At 55.6% G+C, this 25,145-nt stretch overlaps 1 protein-coding gene across 1 annotated transcript in view; it reads right to left on the reverse strand.

Moving 5' to 3' along the window:
* LOC142917823 (TPR and ankyrin repeat-containing protein 1-like) overlaps positions 1 to 25,145 on the reverse strand; it is a 33,240-nt gene that overhangs the window by 1,861 nt on the left and 6,234 nt on the right. The window contains exons 6-19 of the mRNA XM_076062189.1: positions 24,792 to 24,893; positions 21,775 to 21,910; positions 18,488 to 21,108; positions 16,254 to 16,494; positions 15,364 to 15,563; positions 14,006 to 14,143; positions 13,580 to 13,741; positions 10,877 to 11,039; positions 10,216 to 10,304; positions 9,349 to 9,452; positions 8,161 to 8,290; positions 7,209 to 7,276; positions 4,295 to 6,140; positions 1,747 to 2,890 (exon numbers count right to left, since the gene is read on the reverse strand). Coding sequence (XP_075918304.1) covers positions 1,747 to 2,890; positions 4,295 to 6,140; positions 7,209 to 7,276; positions 8,161 to 8,290; positions 9,349 to 9,452; positions 10,216 to 10,304; positions 10,877 to 11,039; positions 13,580 to 13,741; positions 14,006 to 14,143; positions 15,364 to 15,563; positions 16,254 to 16,494; positions 18,488 to 21,108; positions 21,775 to 21,910; positions 24,792 to 24,893 — 7,144 coding nt within the window. The remainder of the gene's footprint in view (positions 1 to 1,746; positions 2,891 to 4,294; positions 6,141 to 7,208; positions 7,277 to 8,160; positions 8,291 to 9,348; positions 9,453 to 10,215; positions 10,305 to 10,876; positions 11,040 to 13,579; positions 13,742 to 14,005; positions 14,144 to 15,363; positions 15,564 to 16,253; positions 16,495 to 18,487; positions 21,109 to 21,774; positions 21,911 to 24,791; positions 24,894 to 25,145) is intronic.

The raw sequence follows: 25,145 nt of genomic DNA on the forward strand, positions 1-25,145 counted from the left end.
GACCTCTAAGGCCTCATCATCGCAAGCCTCCTCCGCGGAGGCAGAGCCGCGCGCGATGCCCCGCTCGGTCAATCCGAGGCCTCTAAGGTTGCGTTCGCATAAGCGGAGGGGATTGCCGAGAGGCGTCAGGGTCGGGATATAACCCGCGACCTCCTGTATGCCGGGCGAGGTAGTTCACATCTCCTAGCCACCGAGGCGCCCCATCACGAGGCACCGCGACCGGGTCTGAGTGGCATCGCGGGTTTGGTGTTGCCCTGATGCGGTACTGGAGACCCGGCACCAAGGAGTCCGTGATCCGATGTGAAGATGCGGTGCTCTCACCGTCTTCGGATTAACGACCACACGGATTAATTTGCTCTGTAAGGTTCCATCTGCCACAAGATGGGACCGCAAATCGCATTTATGTTTAGGGAGTTAATCAAGTAAACGGTGTTCAAAGTAATCTCTTTAAAAAGGAGTTAGGAGCCTTCACTCTGACAGGATACAGTTTTGATTACAAAGCGACGCTTCTCCAAGATCCATCATCAGCGGATGCGATTAATTAATAAACCGCATCCGCACAGAGCGGGGGCAGAAGCAGATACCTGATGCAGAAATGGAATATTAAAAACTCTCCTGGATGCGACTGTGGACATGTAACGACGCAATTCCCGATCATCCAACAAATACGCAGAAGACATCGTTACAGCGATACACCCGGTGTTCCTGACGCGATTGTCCGGCTTGACCCCCCATGCACGTCAAATTGTGCACGTTGCTCTGCATCCATATCGGCAGCCGTACGAATGGAAAATAAAAGATCGCCGTGATCAATCCACCGCCGAGTGAAGGCCTCCCGGGGCCACTGCCACCGCCCGCGCAATCCCGCGGTGCAACAATCTCGATCTCGTCGCTCCGGTGGACGCGACCTCTCTCTCTCTCTCGGACGCAATGTCCCTTCGCCGCTTGCTCCGTTATCGGCGTCGACCATCGGGTAACCGTCGTTCCTCCCGGTCCGTTGACGACGCGTCCTGCCCAAGCCCCCCCAAGCTCGCTTCTCCTAGCAGCAGCACTTTGGATGTCTTTTGCTGGTGTTTTTTTAATACTTTGCCCAAGCTTTGATAAATACGAATACAAATTATCACTTTTGATTTAAAGCTTTCGTGATTGCAGGAATTCATATTCTTGGTTCTTTCGGTAAAGTCACCACGTAGAAGGGAAACAATAAAATAATAAAAATATATAAAAAAATTCTCACGACGTTTCGACTGCAACACAAGCAATCATCATCAGGTGTGAAAACCACAGCAAGAACATTTGAAAAAAAAAATTATTGCTGTGGTTTTCACACCTGATGATGATTGCTTCTTGTGTTGCAGTCGAAACGTCGGGAGAATTTTTTTAAAAAATATTTTTATTGTTTCCCTTCTATGTGGTGACTTTACCGAAAGAACCAATAATACAAATGATCACTTATTTATATTTAGTGAATTGCTTAACCATCTTCTCAGTGTTGCACTCCTATCGGTTTTTATTGCATTGATTGCTGTTGTAACTGGCTGACCCAGCCCCCCCCCCCCATTCTGGACATCCGCGGGAAAGAGCTCCACAGCTCACCGGATTCCTCCTTGCAGTCTAAATTAAGATTCCGATCGGACGCGGCGAGCAGGAAACCGAGGAGGACATCTTGGTAAAACAAATCAAGGCGAGCGGATATTTAAACCCCCGATAGCCGTGCACGCGACGAGGAGGAGCAGCGACCCTTACCATCCCAAAGCACGCCGGTGCGCTGCTCGCGCTCCAGCAGCTCCACGCGCTTCATCGCCTCCCTCAGCTCCTCCCGACGCATCTCCAACCGCGCGCCGGCGCGCCCCTGGCGGCGCGGCCCTTCCGACCGCCGGAGCCCCGCCGCCGCCTTCCGCGTCGCCGGATCTACCAGGCGACGGAACTCGACGACGTAGGCGTGATACCGCTCCGTCCCGGACGCGTGGCCCCGGGACCCGTAGTGGCCGCTCGCCGAGACGCCGGACGCGCCGCCGGCGGCGGCGTCGGCGTTGGCGTCCCGCTCCTCGGCGAAGCTCACGCCGCACACGCCGCAGCGCCCCTGGGTCAGCCGCGCGGGTCTGAGGACCGTCTGTCCCGTGGCTTCCTCCCTCAGCCCGGCGCTCAGGGCCACGGCAAACTGCAGGGCCCGCCGTGCCGCTCTCCACCTGCGCCGAGCCTTCAGCCGCGTCCGCTCCTCCGTTTCCCGCCGCGTGGCCAGATGACGCAGCAAGAGCAGCTCGCTCCGCTCCTCGTCCTCGTCCTCCTCCTCCTCCTCCTCCCCCCTCTCCTCGCCGCCGTCGCCGTTCGGGAACCGCCCCGGGCTCGAAGCGGAAATCCCCGGCTCCCCCGGGTCGCGCTCAAATCGCTCGGGGAATCGGGAGGCCGACGACCCGCGGTGGAGAAAGAAGCCGCGCCTCCGCGAGCTCCACACGCAGTCGTAGAGACGATCGCCATCCCTCTGCCGCAGAAGCGCGTCCAGGGCAGCCGCCACGTCGCCGGGTCCTTTGGCCGCGTCGGCCGCTTCCAGGCAGCGCAGGAGACGCGGCGGCAGCCTGTCCCGCCTCTCGGGCGGGAGGCCCTCGCCGGCGTTCCTGACGGCCGCGCGGATGCGGGACTGGAGCTTCGCCCTCCTCAGGATGTGGACGTTAACGAGCATGACCAGGCACAGCACGACCAGGCGCTCCGCTGCCCCCGACTCCACGCAGGGGTCATCGCCGCAGGCGTCGAGCAGGAACTCGTTGCGCTCGCCGCACACCATGAGGGCCAAGTGGTCGACGTGCCTCAGCACTCTGTCGTGGCCGGAAGGTTGCTGCTGGCCTCTGCCGAACTCATTAATAGCCTCGAAGACGTCACGGTGATGTTTCGCCTGAAGGGGGGAACGATGAAACAATCTTGATTTTAAGCTTTCGTGGCTGCAGGAATCCACACTCCTTGATTCTTTCGGTAAAAGCCCACGTGGTAGGTAGAAAATAAGACGAAATAAAACGAATCGCGACAACAGGTGGGACAACCACAGCAAGAAAGAATTGCTGAAGTGGGCGAGAGGTCTTCCGTGACAAGAGGTCATATAGGTAAGAGAGGGGGGAGGAGAGAGAAGCGCTAGGGGAAGAGAGGACCTGAGACCGGGGGGGAAGTGGGCAGGGCTGGGAGTGGGAGGCTGGGGAAGCTGGAGATGCGGATATGAAGGCAACAACCATGAAGCAGTTAAGTTTTTTACCTGGTTAATAACATCCTTCCAATGATTGCTCAATTTGTATCCAAACCTTAACTGCTTTATGGTTGTTGCCTTCATATCCGCATCTCCAGCTTCGCCAGCCTCCCACTCCCAACCCCGCCCACTCACCCCCCCCTCTCTCTCCCCCCTTACTCCTCCCCCCTCTCTTACCTATATAACCTCTTGTCACGGCAGGCCTCTCGCCCACTTCAGCAATTATTTCTTGCTGTGGTTGTCCCACCTGCTGACGGACGCCTGTTGTTGTTGCGCACGAAACGTCGTGATTTAATTTATTTTATTTTCTAACCACCACGTGGACTTTACCGAAAGAGCCACAGAGTGACAATTAAACGGCGTGAGAGAGCGAGCGTCCGGAGCATCGCGCTCACGTGCTCCGTCAGCGTGTGTCACGTTGCGAGAGCCGTACGATGATACAATCGCACCAAAACGCGTCGCCAACTCTGCGCCTGAGTTGCCGTGGCCAATCTCCTCGTTGAGTTTTGGGCTCGGAGGCGGTTGCTGAATTTGGTTGTTGCGGATTGTCCGTCAGCTTACCGGTGAGCCGCAACTTTAAAAGTTTGCGTGCCGCGCCCGACGTTCAATTTGTTTGGCCGTGTGCGGCGGGTGCGGTGTTTCTAATGACACGCAGTTGGCCAGATCAACAATCGATTACGATTCAATACACGCCAAGACTCCGTCCACACACACACACATACACACACACACATACACACACACACGTACACACACGTACACACATACACACACACGCGCCTATCTGCTTGGTGCCGGCTGTTATAGCCACATCGTGGGCGCTTAAACTTTTCGATCAACGGGGACGGTTTTCTCACGATCAAATTCCGTTCGTGTCGGATCATTCTCAGCAGGAGAGAGCCACCGCAACCCCCGCGTTACAGAGAGACGGACGGACGGACGGCCGGACAGAGTTGACGCATGACTAACTTTCACTCTCCGTTGGAAAAGCCTCACGGAAAAACGTCCGGGAGGTAAATATCCGCGAGGCGCCCCCCCCCGGTCCGCGCGTGGCGCACCCACCCGCGGGTTGGGCGGATGCATCCAGCTCCACAGGTTCAGCGTGGCGAGGTAGCCCTGCGGCAGGCAGACCGTGTTCACGTCGGGGCGCGCGCTCGCGTGGACCGCGCAGACCAGCACCAACTGCAGCTCCGCCATCGCCGCCGCGTTGGCCACGCTGGGCGCGAGGCCGCCGCCGCCGCAGCGACGCTGCCGCCGCGTCCCGATCAGCTTGCGGAAGCGGCAGAAGGCGTGGATCGAGCCCAGCACGTCTCCCCGCGCGAACGCCTTCTCCGCCGATTCCGTGAAGAGGTTGAAAAAGCTGGCGTAGCGTCCATTGGGCAGGACGAGCATGCCGGTGGCGCCGCCCGGCCCCGACCTCTTCCGCTCGACGCGCCGGCGAAACGCTTCTTCTTCTTCTTCTTCGGCGCGCAGGAGCCTGCCGGGCTCCGTCGGAGAATTGACGGCGCGCGCCGCGCGGTACGCCTCGAGCCAAAGGTCGGTCGATTCCCTCCGGCTCTCCTCGCCGCGGGAGGCGACTTCCCGCGCCACGAGCTCGCGCATCGCGGAGCCGACGTGAGGGTTGCTCCGTATCGGCGCCAGGATGTCCCCGCAGGACGCCGGGCTCTCCGACAGCCCTCGCGGGTGGAAACGGCTGGGGAACAGCAGGGCGAGGAGGTCCTCGCAGTCAGCCAGCTCTGGCTTGGGAAGGAGCGCCTCCACAAATTTTGCCGCTTCGGGGCTCCGGGACTCCAGTTGCGGGATCGCTTCCAGGAGAATTCCGGACAGCGTCACCAGGTGAACTTTGCTCGCCACCAACTTTTTCAATTCCGCCCCGCCGGCCGCGCCGCCGTGCGCGCCGCGGCAATCTCGGAGCGGGCACGCCCCTCCCGTCGGGTGGCGCCCGCAGACCCCCGGCGTCTGGCGCGCGCGGGACTCCGCCGCCCGGGCGAGGCGCTCGCAGCGACCCAGCAGGTGCCGCGCGAGGACGCGGTCCGCCTCGGGCGTGGGCACGCGCGGCGGCTCTCCGTCGCCGTGCCTCGGGCCGCCGGGCACGTCGAGGAACCTGGAGCCCTCCTGCGTCAACACCCTGCAGGACCCCTCGCTCCGGCTCAAGCCGTAAAACTCGCAGCTCTGCGCCAGCCACTGCTCCCGATGAGCCGCGGCCTCCCCTGATCTCGCGCCGCCGCCGAGGAAGCTCGCCACGAGCCGCAGCAGGGGCTGCAGCACCTCGAGTATGATGGGGACGACGTGCGGCGACCCCCCGCCCTCGACGTCCAGCAAAGCCGCGGTCGCTTCGGCAGCGCCCACGACCACGTCGGCCTCGAGGAAGAGCGTGATTGCTTCACGCAGGAGGTCTTCGTCGCTTTCCAACTTCCCAAGCATGTAGCAGGCTTCGGCCTTCCCGCTCACAAAGTTGTTATTCTCGCACGTTTCCCTCACGCTCTGGAGTTCTGCTTTTATTTCGCGCAAAGCTTCCTCCTCCTCCGCCTCGTCTCGTCGGCTGGCGCGTGCCCGCAACGCCCGCAACGCGGCACGGGCCTTCGCCAGGAGGCACTCGCCAGCGAATTGGCTCCCGGGCCTGGCGAGCCGCAACGCGTCGGTAATCATCCCGTGTTCTCGAAGCATCTTCCCGGCTTCTTCGACCCTGCCCCTCTGCTCGAGGAGGGCGACGGCCTGGGCCAAAAAGTCGTTCATCCTGAGGAAGGCGAGCTGCTCCTCGAAGGCGACGCGGGACAGCGAGCTCATCATCGCGCCCTCGTCGCCCCGCTCCACGTGACGCCTGGCGGCCACGAAGCGGAGCTCGCGCCACTTCCACGGGAAGTCCACGGGGGCGAGGCCTCCGTCGGGGCTCTGCTCGGCCTCACACCTGGGCGCACCGCACCGTGGCACGGGGGGGGGGGGGGGTCCAGAGTGACGGTGGCACCACGCCGTTCAACACTTTTAAACGTATGGCCGATCACGTTTTGATTCCATACAGCCCCTTCGCTAAGGTGCCCAATGGAGAATTGGCAATGATACATACAAGTGTTTTTTTGGGTTAGGTCACTTAATTATAAACGTGTCCACGTTAAGCCGGCCACCACCTGACACAGCCAATTGGTAATGTTTGGCACGTGAACAGAACGTGGAAATTGGTTACTAGTACAGCACACCGGTGTGTTGGGAGAGTAAATCCAAAACAACATTCATTACAATTCGTCATCAGGCGACAGCCAGATTTATGGAAAAATCCTGCTGTTTCGCCTGATGATGCTAGTTGTAATTAATGGCGAAACGTCACTTGGATTGTAAATGTGGATTTACTCTCCAACACACCACCGGTGTGCTGTACTAGTAACGAATTGGCGTGTTCTGTTTAACGACACATTTATATTTACGCGATTTAACCCCAAAAAACCCCTGTATTATGAACGATATTGGTCGTGAAAGCCTACGTGTTGGAAATCGAACGGTGCGATGAGTAGCCCGTGAATATGATGAGTGCAATAAACGATGATGAAAGTGACAATCAGTAGTTGATGATGAATGAGTGTGATGAATGGGTAGGGAAGTTGGGAAGAGAGATCGTGTAAAAGATGGGGAATGGATGGGGAAGGGGAGTTGAGGGTAAGCAAGGGGATATTCGTGAGTTTTTAGAGAAGAGTGAAAAATAACGACGCTGATTGTTTGGCGATAATGCGCAAACCGTGGTTTCTCAATCATCCAGCTGTAAAAACACGCCAAACAATCTCTCAGAAACTTCACGAACTGTCTAACCGTTACAACAACTGATGCAGCGCCAAAATCGAAGCGTACCAGATTGTGCAGCGACACAAGAAGGACGACGACGACGGTGGGTTGTCGTACGACTTTAACATGCGAAGAGGGCAACCTGGTTGAGCGGATGAAAGTCGCGCGATTGAAATGCAACCCGGGGCACGGGCGGAGTACAAACCGTTCAATGAGCCTCGCGGCCTCGTCGTAGCACGAGCTCTTCATGTACCACCCGACTGCCTCTCGCACCTACTCGCACACCACGTGCAGCACGCGAGGTCAACACGAGGTCAACACGAGGTCAACGCCGGGTCAACACGAGGCAGTCCGACAGCGCTGCTGCTGCTGCTGCTGTCCTCGCATCGCGACGTCATCGTGCGGTCACTGGGCGACCCATCGGCTCGCTAACACTTGAGAACCCGCATTATTCACAGGTGGCTGCAGCCCGGATTCGAATCCGGTTCTTCTCAGGGGTGGCCATCGCAGCGTTTGGGAACTCTTTGAGCCACCCGGCCACTTGGCCCCTAGCCCTGTATCATTAACGAGGCTCCAGCTCGTGCCAGGCAGCTCGGGATAGGCAACACTCGGTGAGCACGTGACACAAAGCCACGCCGTCCTTCAGGACGTGCCTCCTGCGTCGCTTGGCAATTGTCGCGATATCAATAATGGGGCAGGATCCAATGTCGTGGCTTATAATAACGGGCGACGTACTTAAGATGATGAATAACTTTTGATTTAAAGCTTTCATGACTGCAGGGATTCATATTCTTGGTTCTTTCGGTAAAGTCACCACGTAGAAGGGAAAAAATAAAATAGTAAAAATATAAAACAATAAAATTCTCACGACGTTTCGACTGCAACACAAGCAATCATCATCAGGTGTGAAAACCACAGCAATAATTTTTTTCAAAATTTTCTTGCTGTGGTTTTCACACCTGATGACGATTGCTTGCGTTGCAGTCGAAACGTCGTGAGAATTTTATTGTTTTATATTTTTATCATTTTATTGTTTCCCTTCTACGTGGTGACTTTACCAAAAGAACCAAGAATATGATGAATAACGTTTACAGGCGTGGGATGAAAGATGGTAAGGGGGGGGGGGGGTGGTGGTGGTGATGATGCCGGAGGCTCACCTTGCCGAGACGCTCGCACAGCCTGCCACAGAGGGGGTAGCTCTTTGCGTTCTGCAGGCACTTGAGCGCCATGTGGGGCAGGCCACACTCGAGGTACGTTTTGGCCAGGGCAAGGTAGTCCTGGGCCTTGCTGCTCGCAACACGCGGGCAGCAGCAACAGCAGCAGAGGGGGAGCGTCGTTGCATACCGAGAAGCGGCGACGTTCTGTGGTGCTCAAGCCTGGCTCGGTATCCTTTAAAGCAGACGTGGGAAAAGTACGGCCCCCGGGCCCTATACGGCCCGTTGGGCTTTTTAATCTGGCCCGCCGAACTTGTCCAAATATTATTATTAAATTAAATTTTACCTTTCTCCTGTAATGCCCCCAGTTTCCCCATTAGATGGCGCACTTTGACCGGGAGTGTGGTGTATAGGCCCTATGTTTGTGCAATTTGTTAAACTGCCTTGCAAATAAATGCTTTGCTACCTGTTAAAGGCCAAATCCTTTCACGTAATGATTTTTAACACGTAATTTTTATTCAGTTCACACAGACACTCCATCCATCTGTTCCTGGCCCGGCCCCTCTGTCAAATTTTAGAAACCATCGTGGCCCGCGAGTCAAAAAATTTGCCCACGCCCTGCTTTAAAGTCATGGGCAGTGACAAAGGCTCGTGAGTTAGAGTTACAGTGTTAATGTGCGTCCCATTGTTTAAACAAAACTAAATATCATCGCCGGCTGTGTTCTATCAACCGTTAAATGAAGGCCTCCCCGAGCCGCCGCCATTCCTCATTGTCTAACAATTCAGCAATTAAATCAGCTTCTAGCACAAAAAGCCGGTAATCGTGGCTCCGTCTCCCACGGCGGTCGCCCTTCACCGGCGTTGCGTTCTACCCGGGACAATTTACTCTTTTCCGGTCAACTTGACGTCTCTGATTTCTGTCTCTTCTCTGATCCATGCGTTTTACCTTTTAGTCTCTCAGTGTAATTCCCCCACCCCCCACCCCCATGCACCTCTGCACACTTCTTTGCGCCTTTCGTAACAAAAAACATTTGGAGGATTGGGAAGCGTGGACCCGACTCGCGGGTGGCACGGAACCGGCTTCCCCGGGCGCTCTTCCCCCCCAGGCGCCGCCGACGCCGGCTTCCTCGCTACCGAGCGCCGACCCCCCGCCTGGCCCTCCGCGAGGGAGCGGCGCAGGTGCGGCCGTACCCGGGGCTCCATCCGCTGCTCTGCGTGCGCAGCGCCGCGTCGTGAGCCAGCGCCAGCTTCTCCTTCGCCGCAACCCCACCCTTGCGGTAGCACTTGGCTGCCACCTGGACACAAAGACAAAAATCTGTCGGGGCGAGCGCTGGTTGCGAGCGCGCTACGAAGCTCCGGCACGGCGCACGAGAGGCCGGTTGCCATCGCGCCGCCGTTTCCTTATCCTGGAGGAAACTTCCTTGCGTGGAAGCAAGCGCTTCTGTTTGTTTGCCTGCGTCATCACACGTGCGCGTGCGTGTGTGTGTGTGCGTGCGATTCCTCGCGTCTTATTTTGCGTTGCAAAATATGAACGCCTCCGGTATAATGCCAGCAAGGGTAAAACCTTGTTTTTTATCATCTCAAAACTGGCAAAAGGGTCGCCGTGGAAATGTTTTAGCTCTGCTATGTTCTGAGTGGGCCACCTCTGCCAAAGGCCTTGGGTTACAAGATGTTAAATACCTCGCCTGGGATACAGGAAGTTGTGGGTTCAATCGCGACCCTGATGCCTGGAGTTTGCATGTCTCCCTCCCTCTATCTCTCTCTCTCTATTCGTGGACGCATGGAGTTTTCTCCGGGCACTCCGATTTTTCCCTCCACGTTGATCAATGTGCGTTAACAGGATTTGGCTGCTAGATTAGCCAGCGCATTGAGCTTTGATTTGTGGCCAGGTTGCTTCCGAAAAAGAGCTCTACAACTCAGTGGGCCTTGCCTGGTCAAATAAAAAAGCTCAGTTTAGTGAAATTGGTAACCGTGAATTCAATAACAAGCACTGGCAAGCGACGGCTGGACTGCCACGCTGAGGCCCAGGTGTCCAGACCGAGCTGTCTTGGCACTCACCTTCCAGCGACGATGCTTGAAAAAGAAATCTCCCTGAGCGTTCCACTCCTCCGGCGTGGAAGAGCGCACAAAGACACCATCATCCAGGCCTGCAGGGCATAAGACAAAGGTCTCCCGTATAGCCTTAACAGACTGTTGGGGAAAGTGCTGTTAAGCGAGCTAAATCTTACAATGAGAGGAGAGAGGCAGGAGAGAGCGTGGAGGGCGGTGGGGTGAGATGAGAGGGGAGAGGCGGGAGAGGACATGGAGGTGAGTATGGTGAGATGAGAGGGAGAGGCAGGAGAGGACATGGAGGTGAGTATGGTGAGATGAGAGGGAGAGGCAGGAGAGGACATGGAGGTGAGTATGGTGAGATGAGAGGGGAGAGGCAGGAGAGGACATGGAGGTGAGTATGGTAAGATGAGAGGCAGGAGAGGACATGGAGGTGAGTATGGTGAGATGAGAGGGGAGAGGCAGGAGAGGACATGGAGGTGAGTATGGTGAGATGAGAGGGGAGAGGCAGGAGAATGGAGAGTGCCGTGGAGTGAGACGAGTGCTAGTCAGTGGCTGAATGGAGGCTCTTGGGACAAGCAGGATCGTGCGAGCGCAAGTTGGACGGCCGATCGGCTCGGGAGCCGGCGGAGCGTTATCGCCGAAGCGGCGACGCGACTCCGCCACCCACCCTCCTCTTCGCCCGGGGTGGCACGGACGAGCGTGACGAGGTTCCTCCCGACGAGGTAGCGGAACATGGGCGTGCGCTTCTCCTCGTGGTCATCGAACACCCACAGGTTGACCCGGGCGCGCGTCACCGCCGTGTACAGGCGCTTGAGCTCGCCGACAAGCACCTGGGGGAATGGATACGGCGCGGTGAGCCGGCGCGCCGGCGTCGCCGCGTGGCCTCGGTAAAACCCCCTTGGCAAGTGGAAACCCTGCCGCTCGGTGTAGCCGCCGCCCTCCGCAGCGTGTGTGTGCGTGTCTGTGTATGTGTGTCTGTGTGTGTGTGTGTCTGTGTGTGTGTCTGTGCGTGTGTCTGTGTGTGTCTGTGTGTCTGTGTGTGTGTGTCTGTGTGTGTGTGTCTGTGTGTGTGTGTCTGTGTGTCTGTGTGTGTGTGTGTCTGTGTGTGTGTGTGTGTCTGTGTGTGTGTGTGTGTCTGTGTGTGTGTGTGTCTGTGTGTCTGTGTGTGTGTGTCTGTGTGTGTGTGTGTCTGTGTGTGTGTGTCTGTGTGTCTGTGTGTGTGTGTCTGTGTGTGTGTGCGAGAGACGTGCCGAGCGTGCGGAGGCGCCCGGCGCGTAGCGTCGAACGTCTTTCACGCCGTACGTAGCCAACCGACCTTCGTAGGAGGCGCGTGGGATGAAGAACAACGAAACTGAACAACGCGAGAAGCGGTCCTGAAGAAGGAGGGGCGTTTCAGAGAGCTGTGAAAGCGCACCCTGAAGGCGCGCGATGCGGCGGCCGTCTTTGTTCAACGGGCCAGCCAAAGGCCGCTGCAAGAGTGGGGCGGAGTTTGCGGCGATGGTTTGCGCTCGGTGACGAGATCAGCGATGGTTTTGACACAAACCGTTCCAGCTTGCCAATTTTCACGAGGGTACAAAAAAATGAAACCCCCGCGCCAATTTTCACCCCGGGGGATTCTTCAAATGCCTTTTCATCGAACAATGTCGATGACGGCAACGGTTTGCGTTTGACAGAGTGCCACCTCCCTCCTGTACGCTGGGTCGTCCCAGAGTGCTGTACACCTTACATCTATCTATATTCTTGGTTCTTTCGGTAAAGTCACCACCACGTAGAAGGGAAACAATAAAATTATAAAAAAATAATTAAAATAAAATTCTCATGACGTTTCGACTGCAGCACAAGCAATCATCATCAGGTGTGAAAACCACAGCGAGAAAATTTGAAAAAAAGTGGTGCTAACGTTAAAAATAACCGCCACTTGTTTCAAATTTTCTTGCTGTGGTTTTCACACCTGATGGTGATTGCTTGTGTTGCAGTCGAAACGTCGTGAGAAATTTATTGTTTTATTTTTTTTATTGTTTCCCTTCTACGTGGCGACTTTACCGAAAGAACCAATAATATGAATCCCTGCAGTCACGAAAGCTTTAAATAAAAAATCTTACATCTAATCTCAGATGAGGTCAAGCGCCAATTCACAAGGTGACTCGGCACTTGACCCGCCAACAGGCATGAGTCTGCCAGTCGCGGGCGATGATTACTGCCACGTGTAATCGCCACTGAGTAATCGCCTGGAATATTTGCTCAATATGCTCATCAGTTCTAAGAAGCTAAGCTGGTATTTGGGCCTGGCTAGTGCTTCCACGCGTGACCGCCATGCATAACACGTGCTGGAGGCCGCAGAGCTCCGTGATGAGCAGCAGTGGGAGAGGTGTAGCAACATCAAATTGTTATACTGCGCTTCCATGCTCACACGTCTAAGCTCCCCGACTTCGTCAACTGACGTTGACCGGCGTGGTGAAGTATGGTCAAATCACCCCCCCCCCCACCACAGCCCGCCTGGCCAATGGGGAGGCCCTCATCCAGCAGCGGAGTGACGAGACGGCCGAATGTGCGCACGGGGTTCAAGCGCTGCTCCGAAGTCGACTCGGGTTTGTGAACGTCAGGTGGAGAGGCCCTGTGGGGGGGCGAACGCTCGGCACGGTCAGCGGTGTCGGTGGAGCCGGCTTTGTGTGCGGCGGCAACGACGTCAATAACCGGACGACGCGTCCCGTTCAACCAGATCTGTTGCCGCCGTGTGAAAAATAAAGTCGCTTTTAAAAACTTCCTGTCTACCGCAAGGCACTCTGGGAATGCGCGATCTGAGAAGCGTTGCGTGACGGGGAATGTGAGAAGTGCTTTCACGTGGAGGACAGGGATGTGCGGGTGCCACAGTGGCGAGATGTTAACTATCTCGCGTGGTACAGAGAAGGTCACTGGTTCCATCCCCAAGCCTGGCACCTGTGTATTTGGAGTTTGCCTGTTTCTCCCCCGTGGGCACGTGGATTTCTCTCCGTTTCCACATTTAGAAACATGCATTTGGAGTATTTGGCTGAGGAAAAATGAAATCCACATCATAAGCTAATTCACTGAGCTATGATTTGTGGCCAGGCCGCTTCTGAAAAAGAGCTGTGTAGCTCAGTGGGCCTTGCCTGGCATGATTTGCCACAAGTACTGTGTGTGGTGGTTAATGCAGACTTGATGCCTTGCAAAATGTTTCTATTTTTAAACCTCCTGTTTAATTTCCCAGAAAGGGTTAAAACCTTTTCTTATTTTTAATTATGTAAAAAAAACATCTTTAAAATATCAACGAAGGAGAGGTATCGTCCGCTTGCTTTGTGTTGTGCAGCGATAGCTGGCCAGACAAGCGAGCGACCGTTAGCGAGGAGCCGACCTTGTGGGCAATGGGGTCAAAGTTGAGAGGGCGGGAGCCGGGCAGCAGCACCTCCTCCTCCAGCAACGTCTCCTCCAGCGGCCGCGGCGAGGGCACGGTGCCGGCGTCGTCGCTGCGGGCAGGCGCCTCGTACGAGTTCACCACCCGCCACTCCTTGGTTGCCTGCGCACGGCCCCCCCCGCGGGCGTAAAGAACGCGGCCGGAGCGAGGAGGGTCGGCGGGGACGCGCGCACGCCAGACGCACGAGCGAGAGAACGAGACGAGCGGAAAGAGTTGAGCCGGCGTGACCAGAAGGAGGGCGAAGACGTGCCGCCAGGGCATGATGGCCGCACCGAGGAGTCCCCTGACAAGGAGGGAAAGGTGGCAATATCGGGGACACGTGCAACGGGCACCAAGCGGAGGCCGTGGGGGGGGGGGGAAGCTCGCCTCCGAGTCGGAGAAGAAGTTGTAGAGGAGAACGTCGTCAAACTCCAGCCCCTTGGCCTCGTAGACGGTGAGCACCAGGCCCAGGCTCAGCTCCTCTGGGAGCTGCTCCTTGGCTTTCTCATTACAAACCAGGATCACCTGTCGCGCGCAAGAGGCAAAGGTACCCCCTGTAGCGGCACCACGCAAGACTATTGGGGCGAGTGGCTCTGCTGAGCACGAGGGGGGTGGTGGTGGTGGCCAGCACCACGCCCGGCCGCCTTTGTTTCCCAAGCGCTGAAGTTTACACGCTGCACAAGATGGTCCTTTAAGGCTGAATCGACCAGTAATGGAACCCAGGTTTCCGGCTGATATCCACTACACCATGCGTGTTTACCTGTGTAATGACTCGCGTGTAAGGGGGCATACGTGCACACTCACAAGCAGGCGATAACAATGCGCTACGTGTAGACGAGCCCTAACCTGCACCGAGCACTCCTTACGCTCGAGTACGGGCTCGGCTTGGAACTGCGAGGCTACATCTGAACACTAGCACGGTTGGTTACGTACGGAGGCGAAAGAAGTTCAACGTACGTTACATCCAGAGGTATCTCGGTAACAAATCGTTCGGGCCCATTTCTCAAACGAGGGTGCCATGCGCTTCGTACGCGAGTGGAAAGCTAAGACACGTACAAACCGCTGTTGCTAACTGGTAACTGATCCGATAACCGGCTTGAGCAACGATTACCGGTTATGAAAGTTTAGGAAACGGCAACCGATTCCAGTGGAACTTTTAAGTAACGAATGCACCGATTGGCGCACACGCGGACGTACAAACCTCACGGCGGCCTAGATCACCCCTCGGTTACATTTGTCCTAGTTACTGGGTCGAAAAGAGATAGAGGGGCAAGCCCTGCAATTGATTTATTGCTCATGCCACTTCCGGAAGAAGGGCTTCCAATAGAGGGTATCTGGCATTGTCTCCTAAGCTAACGTCTTGGAAGGAGGAGGCGTACCCTCACTTGATCCCACCACGCGTAACCTGCCAGTCGACTGCGGTGTGCCCGTGTGTATTGCAGAGTGGATAGTGGGGGAGGGGAGGGATTTGAAAAACCTGCTCCATTGTTGCAGCTGCTGTGCCCCGGAATCAATGACCGCTGGATTGCAAGTCCAGCGTGCTGCCTATGACACCCACCGCGGCAGGCAGCTCCCTTCGTTCCCGAGTTTAAAAGGTTACGTTTACTGCTGCAGATATCTACACGTGCCGAAAACCGGTTCAGACCACTTTATACCGGTTTCATACCGGTTTCCACCAGGTTGTACACGGATTACAGATGACAAAAAAAACAAAGCCGACCTCCGCCGCCCAATGGCAAACAAACCTGGTGCGCCCCGAACTCTATGGGCTGGGCGCGGCGCTGGTGGCCTCGCAGCAGGATGGCCAGGTCCTCGGAGCTGCACGAGTCGAGCAGGACGGGCAGCGGCCCCGCGAACAGCCCCTGGTCCCGTGGCAGCCAGTCCAGCGACTCGGGGAAGAAGTGCTGGAGCAGGTCCACGACGCTGGAGGCGAACGCCAGGATGCCTGGCGCGAAGGGACGCAGGGGGCACGTGGGAGAGGAAGGACCGGCGGTGGTTACGTGGGGGGGGGGGATCGTGCGGAGGCCGCGTGTTAACGGACCAAGTGTTTAAACTCGTGGTCCCGACCTGAGAAGAAGGCGCGGCTTGACTTTGCGCCGAGGTTGTCGCGTTTTTAATAGCATTACGAGAACCGGCGATACTCAGCAGCAGTAACTAATTGGCACGTTTTGATTACGTGACAAACCTTACCAATTTGCTGTGTTGGGTGGTGGTGGGTTTAATGACGCATTTTCACATTTACGCAATCTAATAATGGTTGCGAAAAGCCTCCATGTTAAACTATCTGCTGCAGGCTTCACCGTTCAATGAGCCCGACTAGTTTTGCTCCCGGCTGCATTCACGGAAGGGCGGCGGTGTACGGCAAAAAAGGGCCCTTCCCCAATAACCACAGCGGATTCATTAGATGCCGGTTCAGAGCCCGAGTCCAACCAGCTCGCTCAAGCCGACTCTGCCACACGGAGCCAAGGAGAGTCACCGAACACGGGCGGACGCCCCCCCCAAGGGCGCGTACCTCGCGCCGGGGACATCCGCAGACCCGGACCTCGGTGGCAGCGACGGCGGCTCGGCGTGCCACCCGCCTGCCCCCCCCCCCCCCCGCCCAGGCGCAGGCCTGTACGTGTTCGCGGGCGCTCACCCGAGTGCGAGCGGTAGTTCTGGCAGAGCTCGTACAGACGCTTGGGCTTGCGCACGTCGATGCGCGAGCGACGCGCCGCGCCGCCGCCGCCGCCGCTTGGCGGGAGGCTGGCGAAGTGGAAGAGCGAACGCAGCTCGCTGAAACGGAACGCCACGCCGCGCACGATGCTCTGGGCCGTGTCCCCCGTGAGGAACATGGCGTTGGGGTCGGCGCAGCAGCGCATGAGCAACGCCAGCTCGGCCTGCGCACGGGACACGGTGGAGTGGTGGTGGGTGGAGGGGGCGAAGGGGGGGCGGCGGTCGCAGGTGACGGCGCTCGGTCAGTCGGCACCTACTTTGCCGTCGTCTCTCCACCGTCAACGTCCTCCCGCTGCTGGGCAAACGCCTCCCGGCGGTGTCGGCGGCTCTTCGCCGTCGCTTCTCCGAATCGCCGTCGTCTGTCTACACCGCTTTCTCCTTCCTTGGAACCTCTACTCCGCCGTTAGTCTCGCCCGTCAGTCCCCCGACGTCCTAGCCGGATGTCCCGGCCCAGGGTCTATCTCAGCGTTTTTATTTTGTGGGAGACGTTTGTTCCGCTCTTTTTGATTCCCAAGTGTTGCTTCACACTTTGGCCCGTCGCTCCTGGTTATTTTCACCAATGGCGTGCTGTACACCTCCCTAACCTTGCTATTTAGTTATGGACCCGGTTAATGCTCTGTGGGTCACCGTGGTGAAATACAAGAATCCACACGTGCGCAATGCAGTTTAACACGTCACGTAGGCTTTCGCGACCAATATCATCCGTAATAGAGGTTTTTGGGTTAAATCGCGTAAATATATAAATGTGTCGTCAAAACAGCCAACTAGTAAGGATTGTCACGTAAACAGAACGTGGCCAATTCATCACTAGTACAGCACTAGTGTGTAGTGTCATGTATAGTAGTGTAGTGTATAATGTAGTGTATAGTGTAGTGTATAGTAGTGTATAGTGTAGTGTATAGTGTAGTGTATAGTAGTGTAGTGTATAGTGTTGTGTACTAGTACAGCACACCGGTTGTGCGTTGGAGAGCCAAGCCACAACATTTACAGTCTGAGTACCGTGACGTTTCGCCAGTAATTACAATTAGCTTCATCAGGCAACAGCCAGATTTGTGGAAAAGTCTTACTGTTCCGTTCCTTATATAGAGGCATAGATGTGTTGACCACGCAGCTGGGCTCTTGCACAATTGACGGGGGGGGGGGGGGATTACTGAGGCAACGTACATTATGCATGTGCATTATGCGAGGCCTTTGAACTTGTCCTTCCTCTTTATTATTCATTGTTTATTAAAATAGCCCTACCAATGGCAATCCCTATTGAAGTACGCTGCTCTTTGTAGGCACGCATTTAAATAACGTGTTATTTGATGATTCGCTAACCACGCAGCACTAAGGCGGTAGCGAATCATCAAGCTCGTCCCTTGGTGTGGACCAATCAGTTTCAAGGACAATGCCACATATATTATCATAGTGTGTGTTTTTTGTTTGCATTTTGACTGCAGGTATTGTGGTTAATGCAGTAACATTAATCCTTGTAAAAAGGTTTCAGTTTTGTTGCCAGAAAAAAAAGGGGAAAACCCTATTATTTTATTTTGGTACTGGCAAAGGAGGTCTAATGATGTAAATTCTGATCTCGTCCGAAATTCTTATCTAGGTACCAATTTTCATAATTTTTCAGATGCATCCAAAAATCAGGAACACATCTCCAAATGTGCCCTGAGATCTGGAGATCTGTAAAAAAAAGAGCTTTATAGTTCATATTCTTGGTTCTTTCGGTAAAGTCCTTTCATTTCGGGTCTTAATTGATTGTTCACGCTTACGGTGGCTTTCAGACCGCATCCATTATTTTCGTCTCCCCCCTCCTCTTTTCCAAACATAGATGGACTCGTCCATCTGAACAAACTTGTCAAATCGCTCTGCGTGGTGCTGACGTTAAGAAAAAAACGCCACTTTTTTCAAATTTTCTTGCTGTGGTTTTCACACCTGATGATGATTGCTTGTGTTGCAGTCGAAACGTCGTGATGGTTTTATTTTTATTATTTTATCGTTTCCCTTCAACGTGGTGACTTTATCGAAAGAACCAAGAATATGAATCCCTGCAGTCACGAAAGCTTTAAATCAAAATTTAGCTTCATAGCTCATCGGATTCCTCCAATGCAAATAAACGTTCCGATTCCGACCGACTTAACGCGTGCACCGGCACGGTTGATTTTGCACCTGCGTGAAGTCCTGGATCTCGTCCCCGTAGAGCTCATGTATTGACCAAGGCGTGACCTCGAGCCGGCAGAGGCGAGAGTAGATGTGGAACACCAGGTCCTCCTCGTCAAAGAAGCACCTCTGGGACTTGACGTGCTGGTAGGCGCGGAACAGCCGATGCACCTCGCCACGGTCCCCGGTGAAGTTTGGCGCCCGCTTCCGGCCCAGCTCCTCGTAGTGCTCCAAACCGAGGACCCCGTTGGGGCTCTGGAGGGCCTCCACGGAGCCCTTTACGAAAGACTTGATCTCCATCCACACCGTGGCAGGGTTATACGGGCTCTTCCCCTTCACCATGGCGGGCCAGATGTCGCTCGTGAACACTTCGTACGTCACGAACTTCCTGGGGTCCTCTTTTTTGGATTCGTGAAGTTTGCCGATGTCCGCCCGGTGGTCTTCCTCGTCGTCAGGATCCTCTTCCATCGCGTCTTCTGCGTCGCCGAGGCCCAAAATGTCGTCGTCCATGGACCACCCGCGGACGGCTTCCTTTAAGCTCCCGTCTCCGTTCCTGGCAAAGAACGGGTTCGCGAGCGACGCGTCGAGCAGCAGGAGGAGTTGTCGCGAGTTCAAGAAGAGCGGAAAGTTCTCGTCTTTGACGTCCTGGAGCCTGTACACGCCGCTGATGTCAACGGGCGAGTAGTGCCGGGTGCCGGCGGTAGATTTGGACAGTTCCACAAAGTTCCTTTGCGCCTCTCGAGACAGCACGTGGTTCTTGGTGACAAACAGCTGATGAAGATGTTCACAAATTGGAGCGGCGCCTCCCTCGGGCTGGTGACTTGCGAGCCGTGCGGCACCGAGCTCGGCCGCAGGTTCCAAGAAATCATTTCCTCGGTCGACGTCGAAAAGCTCTGAAGCATGGAGGCAAGCTTCTCGTTCCGGCTCGCGCGTTCCCTTTCGGCCGGTATCACCTACACAGCCGTTCTTCACGGGGCAGTCAAACGCAACGTCCTCCCCGACTCCCGCGTCGTCCGGCAACGGAGGCGGCGGAAGCGCGGCCTTCGGGATCCACGGCTCTCCCCGGAGCGCGGTCGTCTGCCAATACCTGTCGAACGTGTTCCACAGCCGGTACATCAGGCACGTGGTCTTGCCGGTGCCCGAGCGGCCAACGAGGATGATGGCTTCCGAGGGCGTGGGGTTCAGGTTGATGACCGAGTGCTCCAGCTCTCCCACGCGGAACGGGTATTCGATCGTCTGCTCGGGGCAGCGCAGGACGTTGAGCGCCACGGTCGTGCCGAAGGTGTGGAACTTCTCGATGTTGTACTCGTTCTCCATCGTGCTCGCCGGAGGAAAGTAATCCCGGGCTTCCGCCGACACGGGCCGGGCACCGGTGGAGCCGCCCGCCTTGACGAAGAGCAGCGGGTACCTCCGCCGCACGTTCTGCTGCGAGGGGAACGATGCTCGCTCGATGCCCTTCAGCTTGCGGCGGAGCGAGCAGGACGTCCCACGGTCGCAGGAGGAAATGATCCTCTTTATTCTGTGGTCGAGTTGCTTGTGATCAAGGACAATGTCCCAAATGCGGATGATCTCGCTGTAGACTTCTCCAGTCGTCTCTCCTCCCGAAGTAGACTCTTCGGAGCCGGTGATTTTCTCGGGCTTGGCACTGCAACGTGGCGAAAAGTCGATCGCCAATTCCCAAAGCAGCCTGGCGGCCCTGTCTACCCTGGCCTCAAACAGCCTGATCTCGCTGGACTCGGCGACGCCTTTCACTTTCTTGATGCGGTGAAGGTGCCAGTCACCGTTGCCCAGCGAGTAAATCACCCTCACGATATTCCTCCTCGCGGCGCGCGGGAGGCTCTTGTCGTTGAGGGTTCTGAGGGCGTCGCGAGTGCACTCGATCTCCCAGGTCAGCGATTCGAAGTCAGGGCCCGCCGTGCCATCGTCACCGTCGTCGTCGCCGCCGCCGTCCCCGACACCGTCCTCGTCGCGGGCGTCTTCGCCGTCGGACAAACCGTCCGCTTCGTCGGGCGCATCCGGAGGGCCGCCGCCGCCGCCGGCTTGGCGTTCGGCGACGCTCGGGGGCGGCTCGGCGGCCGTCGGCGCGGGAGACGCCGGCTCCGCGGATCTCGCCGCCCGCGTCTCCGCGGGGTCGTACTCCTCGATGAGCCCTTCGATTTCTCGGGCCAAGGCGTCTCGGGCCAAACTGACCGCATCCTCCTTCGCGGCGTCCACTTTTTCCACGTCGCCGTCGTCGTCGTCCTCCCCCGCCTCCTCGACCATTTCGCCCACGGGATCGGAGGCGAGCGCCTCGGGCCCGGCCGCCCTCCTGCGCTCCGGCGGGCGCCTGCGTCTCCCGCCGTCGCGTCCGCTCCCGCCGCCGCCGCCGCCTTTCTGCTCGCGGGCGAGGCTGTTCCACGTCCGCACGCGGGGGTCTTTCGGCCCGACGCCCCAGAACGCGCGCCTCCCCGCCTTGTTGCGGCACGCGCCGTCGACGCGGCACGCGGCGAGCAGGCGCAGTATCTCGTCGTGGCGCTTCGAGGGCGGCGAAGAGAAGACGAGGTGCAGCAGGGAGTTGCCGCCCGCGTCCCTCGCGTTGACGTTCGGGGCTTTCTCCAAGAGCAGCTTCAGGACGCGCAGCCCCTCTTCGTCTGGCGACAGATAAAAAAACACGGCGCAAACCGATAAGCAGCTCCTGAGAAACGCGGTTCTCTGCGCCAATCGCCCGGAGGCGCGCCTCCCGACCCTGTCGGTTCTCGCGAGCTAAGCAGGCGCCGAGCCCGCGACGTGGCCCGGGTGGCGAACTGACGTGCCGGCCAGTTTGCCCGTAGACGGCCGCTCACCGCCACGTGGCGGAGTTAGACTGATGGCCTTAATCTTAGTTGTCTTGTGGTTGTTGTTGTTGTTGTTATTTGACTTGCATCCCACTGGGATTTTTGCACACAGCGTTGGTGTACGGTGCTATTTCAGGAATATTTTGATATTTTTGTTCCTGTATTTTCTGTTTGCACAGTCAACACAAAGTCAGTTTAAGATGTTTTCTTGTTCATGTTTTTTGTTTGTTGCGGTTGCACCCGATTCAAGAGCCGAATGGCTCACAGGGCTATACCAAATAAATGAACTATGAACTAACTATGAACTATGTACTGTAATAAAGAAGTTGCCTATCCAAAGTGTCTCCAGAACCCACCACACATAACGGCGCAAAATTAATTAAACATACGTGCAATACAATAGCACCCCTGGGTTAACACACACTCTTACGCGTTTCCCACTTGCGCACCTCGAAGAATCACCGCGCACTTCTTGCTACTTACCATCAATGCCCTTGTAAAGGATGAGGATCATCGCGGCGTGCAAGGGGTTGGCGCCGATGGAGGCGGGCTTCGCGCCGTGGCTGAGGAGCCACGTGACCAAAACGGCGATCCACTTCTCTTGACCCGGGGCCAGCAGCTGTGGCAAGAGGACACTGGTCAAAAAGTACACGGGAGGGCCCTCCACACGCCAGTTCACCACGGGTCTCCTCCCTTGAAACCGTTCTCGCTTAGGTTAAGTCAAAAGTGATTTGCCTACCCCAAATTAGTTGAAGCGGTGCTCATCTGCTGTTTCACGGCCCTAGCCAGCGGTGTAAACTCTGCGTTTCTACGGTGGGAGGGCGAGTCGATCCACACGCCAACTGCCGCTGATATCCTCACAAAGTGGTTGCTCATTTTAAAGTTTTGATTTAAAGCTTTCGTGACTGCAGAGAGAGATTCATATTCTTGGTTCTTTCGGTAAAGTCACCACCACGTAGAAGGGAAACAATAAAATACGTGACTTTACCGAAAGAACCAAAGAAGATGAATCATTGCAGTCACGAAAGCTTTAAATCGAAATAAAATTCTCACGACGTTTCGACTGCAACACAAAAGCAATCATCATCAGGTGTGAAAACCACAGCAAGAATTTTTTTTTTTTCAAATTTTCTTGCTGTGGTTTTCACAGCTGATGATGATTGCTTTGTTATCAAACGGTTGAGGGGTGATGATGATGGGTGAAGTGAACTCCCAACCAGGATTAGAACTCACAGCCCTCTAACTGGGAGCCGTTTGCTCTGCCACTGAGCCACCTGGCAGGTTGCTTAGATCACAATCACCGCCTAATAAGACACGGATGAGAAACGCAGAGAGCCGCTGGGAAAACACCGGAAAATAAAAGCTGGAAATTACGCAAAAAATCACAGCGAGACATCCGTTGGAATGCACCGAGAGACAGGGAGAGGGAACAACGTCGATTAGAGAATAATCACGCGTTAGAGGCTGCTGTATATTTGACTTTTCCAAAAAAGAATTAAAAAAATGCGATCTTGTCTGTCCCTTGTAGACATTTGTGTGTTATCTTTGAGTTCCAAGAGTTAAAAAAAACAGATGCAGCAAAAAATAAATTAGCACAGTAGTTGGAAATCGAACAGGCTTGGTGGCTTGGAATGATAACAAGTTCACGTGAACCTGGGAAACGCCTTCCTCGAGCACAGGCATCACCAGAGAGGCCATACCCTGCTGTTTGAACTGTGCCCAAGACAGGGAACTGGCCACACTCAGTATCTGAACATTAATTTAGAATACATCCTGGTGATTGGAGTCGAAACGTTGATAATGACAGCCACCGCATATGAATATTCTTGATCATGGTATTAAACTTAACTTTGATGAGGACATACGACTACATGGCAATGCAGCTCAGGGTAAAAAAGGTTTTGACTATTTTGCATGACCTTATGAACAATCACCGACAGGTTGAGTCAGCCTACAGTGCGAATGCACTAGTGGCCACGGAAGGTAATGACAAGGGTATCAGTTATGAGTGTGAAGGGACTGGTGGCTACAGGAGGTAATGACAGGGGTATCAGTTGTGAGTGTGAAGGGACTGGTGGCTACGGGAGGTAATGACAGTGGTATCAGTTATGAGTGTGAAGGGACTGGTGGCTACAGGAGGTAATGACAGGGGTATCAGTTGTGAGTGTGAAGGGACTGGTGGCTACGGGAGGTAATGACAGGGGTATCAGTTGTGAGTGTGAAGGGACTGGTGGCTACAGGAGGTAATGACAGGGGTATCAGTTGTGAGTGTGAAGGGACTGGTGGCTACGGGAGGTAATGACAGGGGTATCAGTTGTGAGTGTGAAGGGACTGGTGGCTACGGGAGGTAATGGCAGGGGTATCAGTTGTGAGTGTGAAGGGACTGGTGGCTACAGGAGGTAAGGACAGTGGTATCAGTTGTGAGTGTGAAGGGACTGGTGGCTACAGGAGGTAATGACAGGGGTATCAGTTGTGAGTGTGAAGGGACTGGTGGCTACGGGAGGTAATGACAGGGGTATCAGTTGTGAGTGTGAAGGGACTGGTGGCTACGGGAGGTAATGGCAGGGGTATCAGTTGTGAGTGTGAAGGGACTGGTGGCTACAGGAGGTAATGACAGGGGTATCAGTTGTGAGTGTGAAGGGACTGGTGGCTACGGGAGGTAATGACAGGGGTATCAGTTGTGAGTGTGAAGGGACTGGTGGCTACGGGAGGTAATGGCAGGGGTATCAGTTGTGAGTGTGAAGGGACTGGTGGCTACAGGAGGTAACGACAGTGGTATCAGTTGTGAGTGTGAAGGGACTGGTGGCTACAGGAGATAATGACAGGGGTATCAGTTATGAGTGTGAAGGGACTGGTGGCTACGGGAGGTAATGACAGGGGTATCAGTTGTGAGTGTGAAGGGACTGGTGGCTACGGGAGGTAACGACAGTGGTATCAGTTGTGAGTGTGAAGAGACTGGTGGCTACAGCAGATAATGACAGGGGTATCAGTTATGAGTGTGAAGGGACTGGTGGCTACGGGAGGTAACGACAGGGGTATCAGTTGTGAGTGTGAAGGGACTGGTGGCTACGGGAGGTAACGACAGGGGGAGTCAGCTGTGAGTGTGAAGGGACTGGTGGCTACGGGAGGTAATGACAGGGGTATCCGTTGTGAGTGTGAAGGGACTGGTGGCTACGGGAGGTAACGACAGGGGTATCAGTTGTGAGTGTGAAGGGACTGGTGGCTACAGGAGGTAACGACAGTGGTATAAGTTGTGAGTGTGAAAGGACTGGTGGCTACAGGAGATAATGACAGGGGTATCAGTTATGAGTGTGAAGGGACTGGTGGCTACAGGAGATAATGACAGGGGTATCAGTTATGAGTGTGAAGGGACTGGTGGCTACGGGAGGTAATGACAGGGGTATCAGTTGTGAGTGTGAAGGGACTGGTGGCTACGGGAGGTAATGACAGGGGTATGACCAGAAACATTCTACGGCCACATCGCAAACTCATCGACCCACCTGAAAGAGGGAGTAGAGACTCACTAATGACGCCGGCTCCACTCCCACCACAGAATTTAGGGGTCGGAGGTCATCGGGCGTACACGCCACTATGTACATCTCCTGTTATTTGCACACCGGACACAAATAAAAACCAACATCACCCACACACGTTCCACGACAAGAGGGCTATCCCCCCCCCCCCCCCCCCAAGCATTAACGTCGGCCAGGTTAAAACCAGCACGAGTCGTTGGAAAACACCGCCGTTAATTCGAACAGGGCACGATCACTACGGGAACTGGGCGTGCATCGAACGGATCGCGCAACATTAAAACGCCGCTCGTTGAGCGTTCGCGCGCGTCTAAGACGGCGCGA

Source organism: Petromyzon marinus, unplaced genomic scaffold (assembly GCF_048934315.1).
Source record: "Petromyzon marinus isolate PM22_M1 ecotype Great Lakes invasive population unplaced genomic scaffold, UKy_Petmar_22M1.pri1.0 PM_G_Scaffold_53, whole genome shotgun sequence".
Lineage (NCBI taxonomy): Eukaryota > Metazoa > Chordata > Hyperoartia > Petromyzontiformes > Petromyzontidae > Petromyzon > Petromyzon marinus.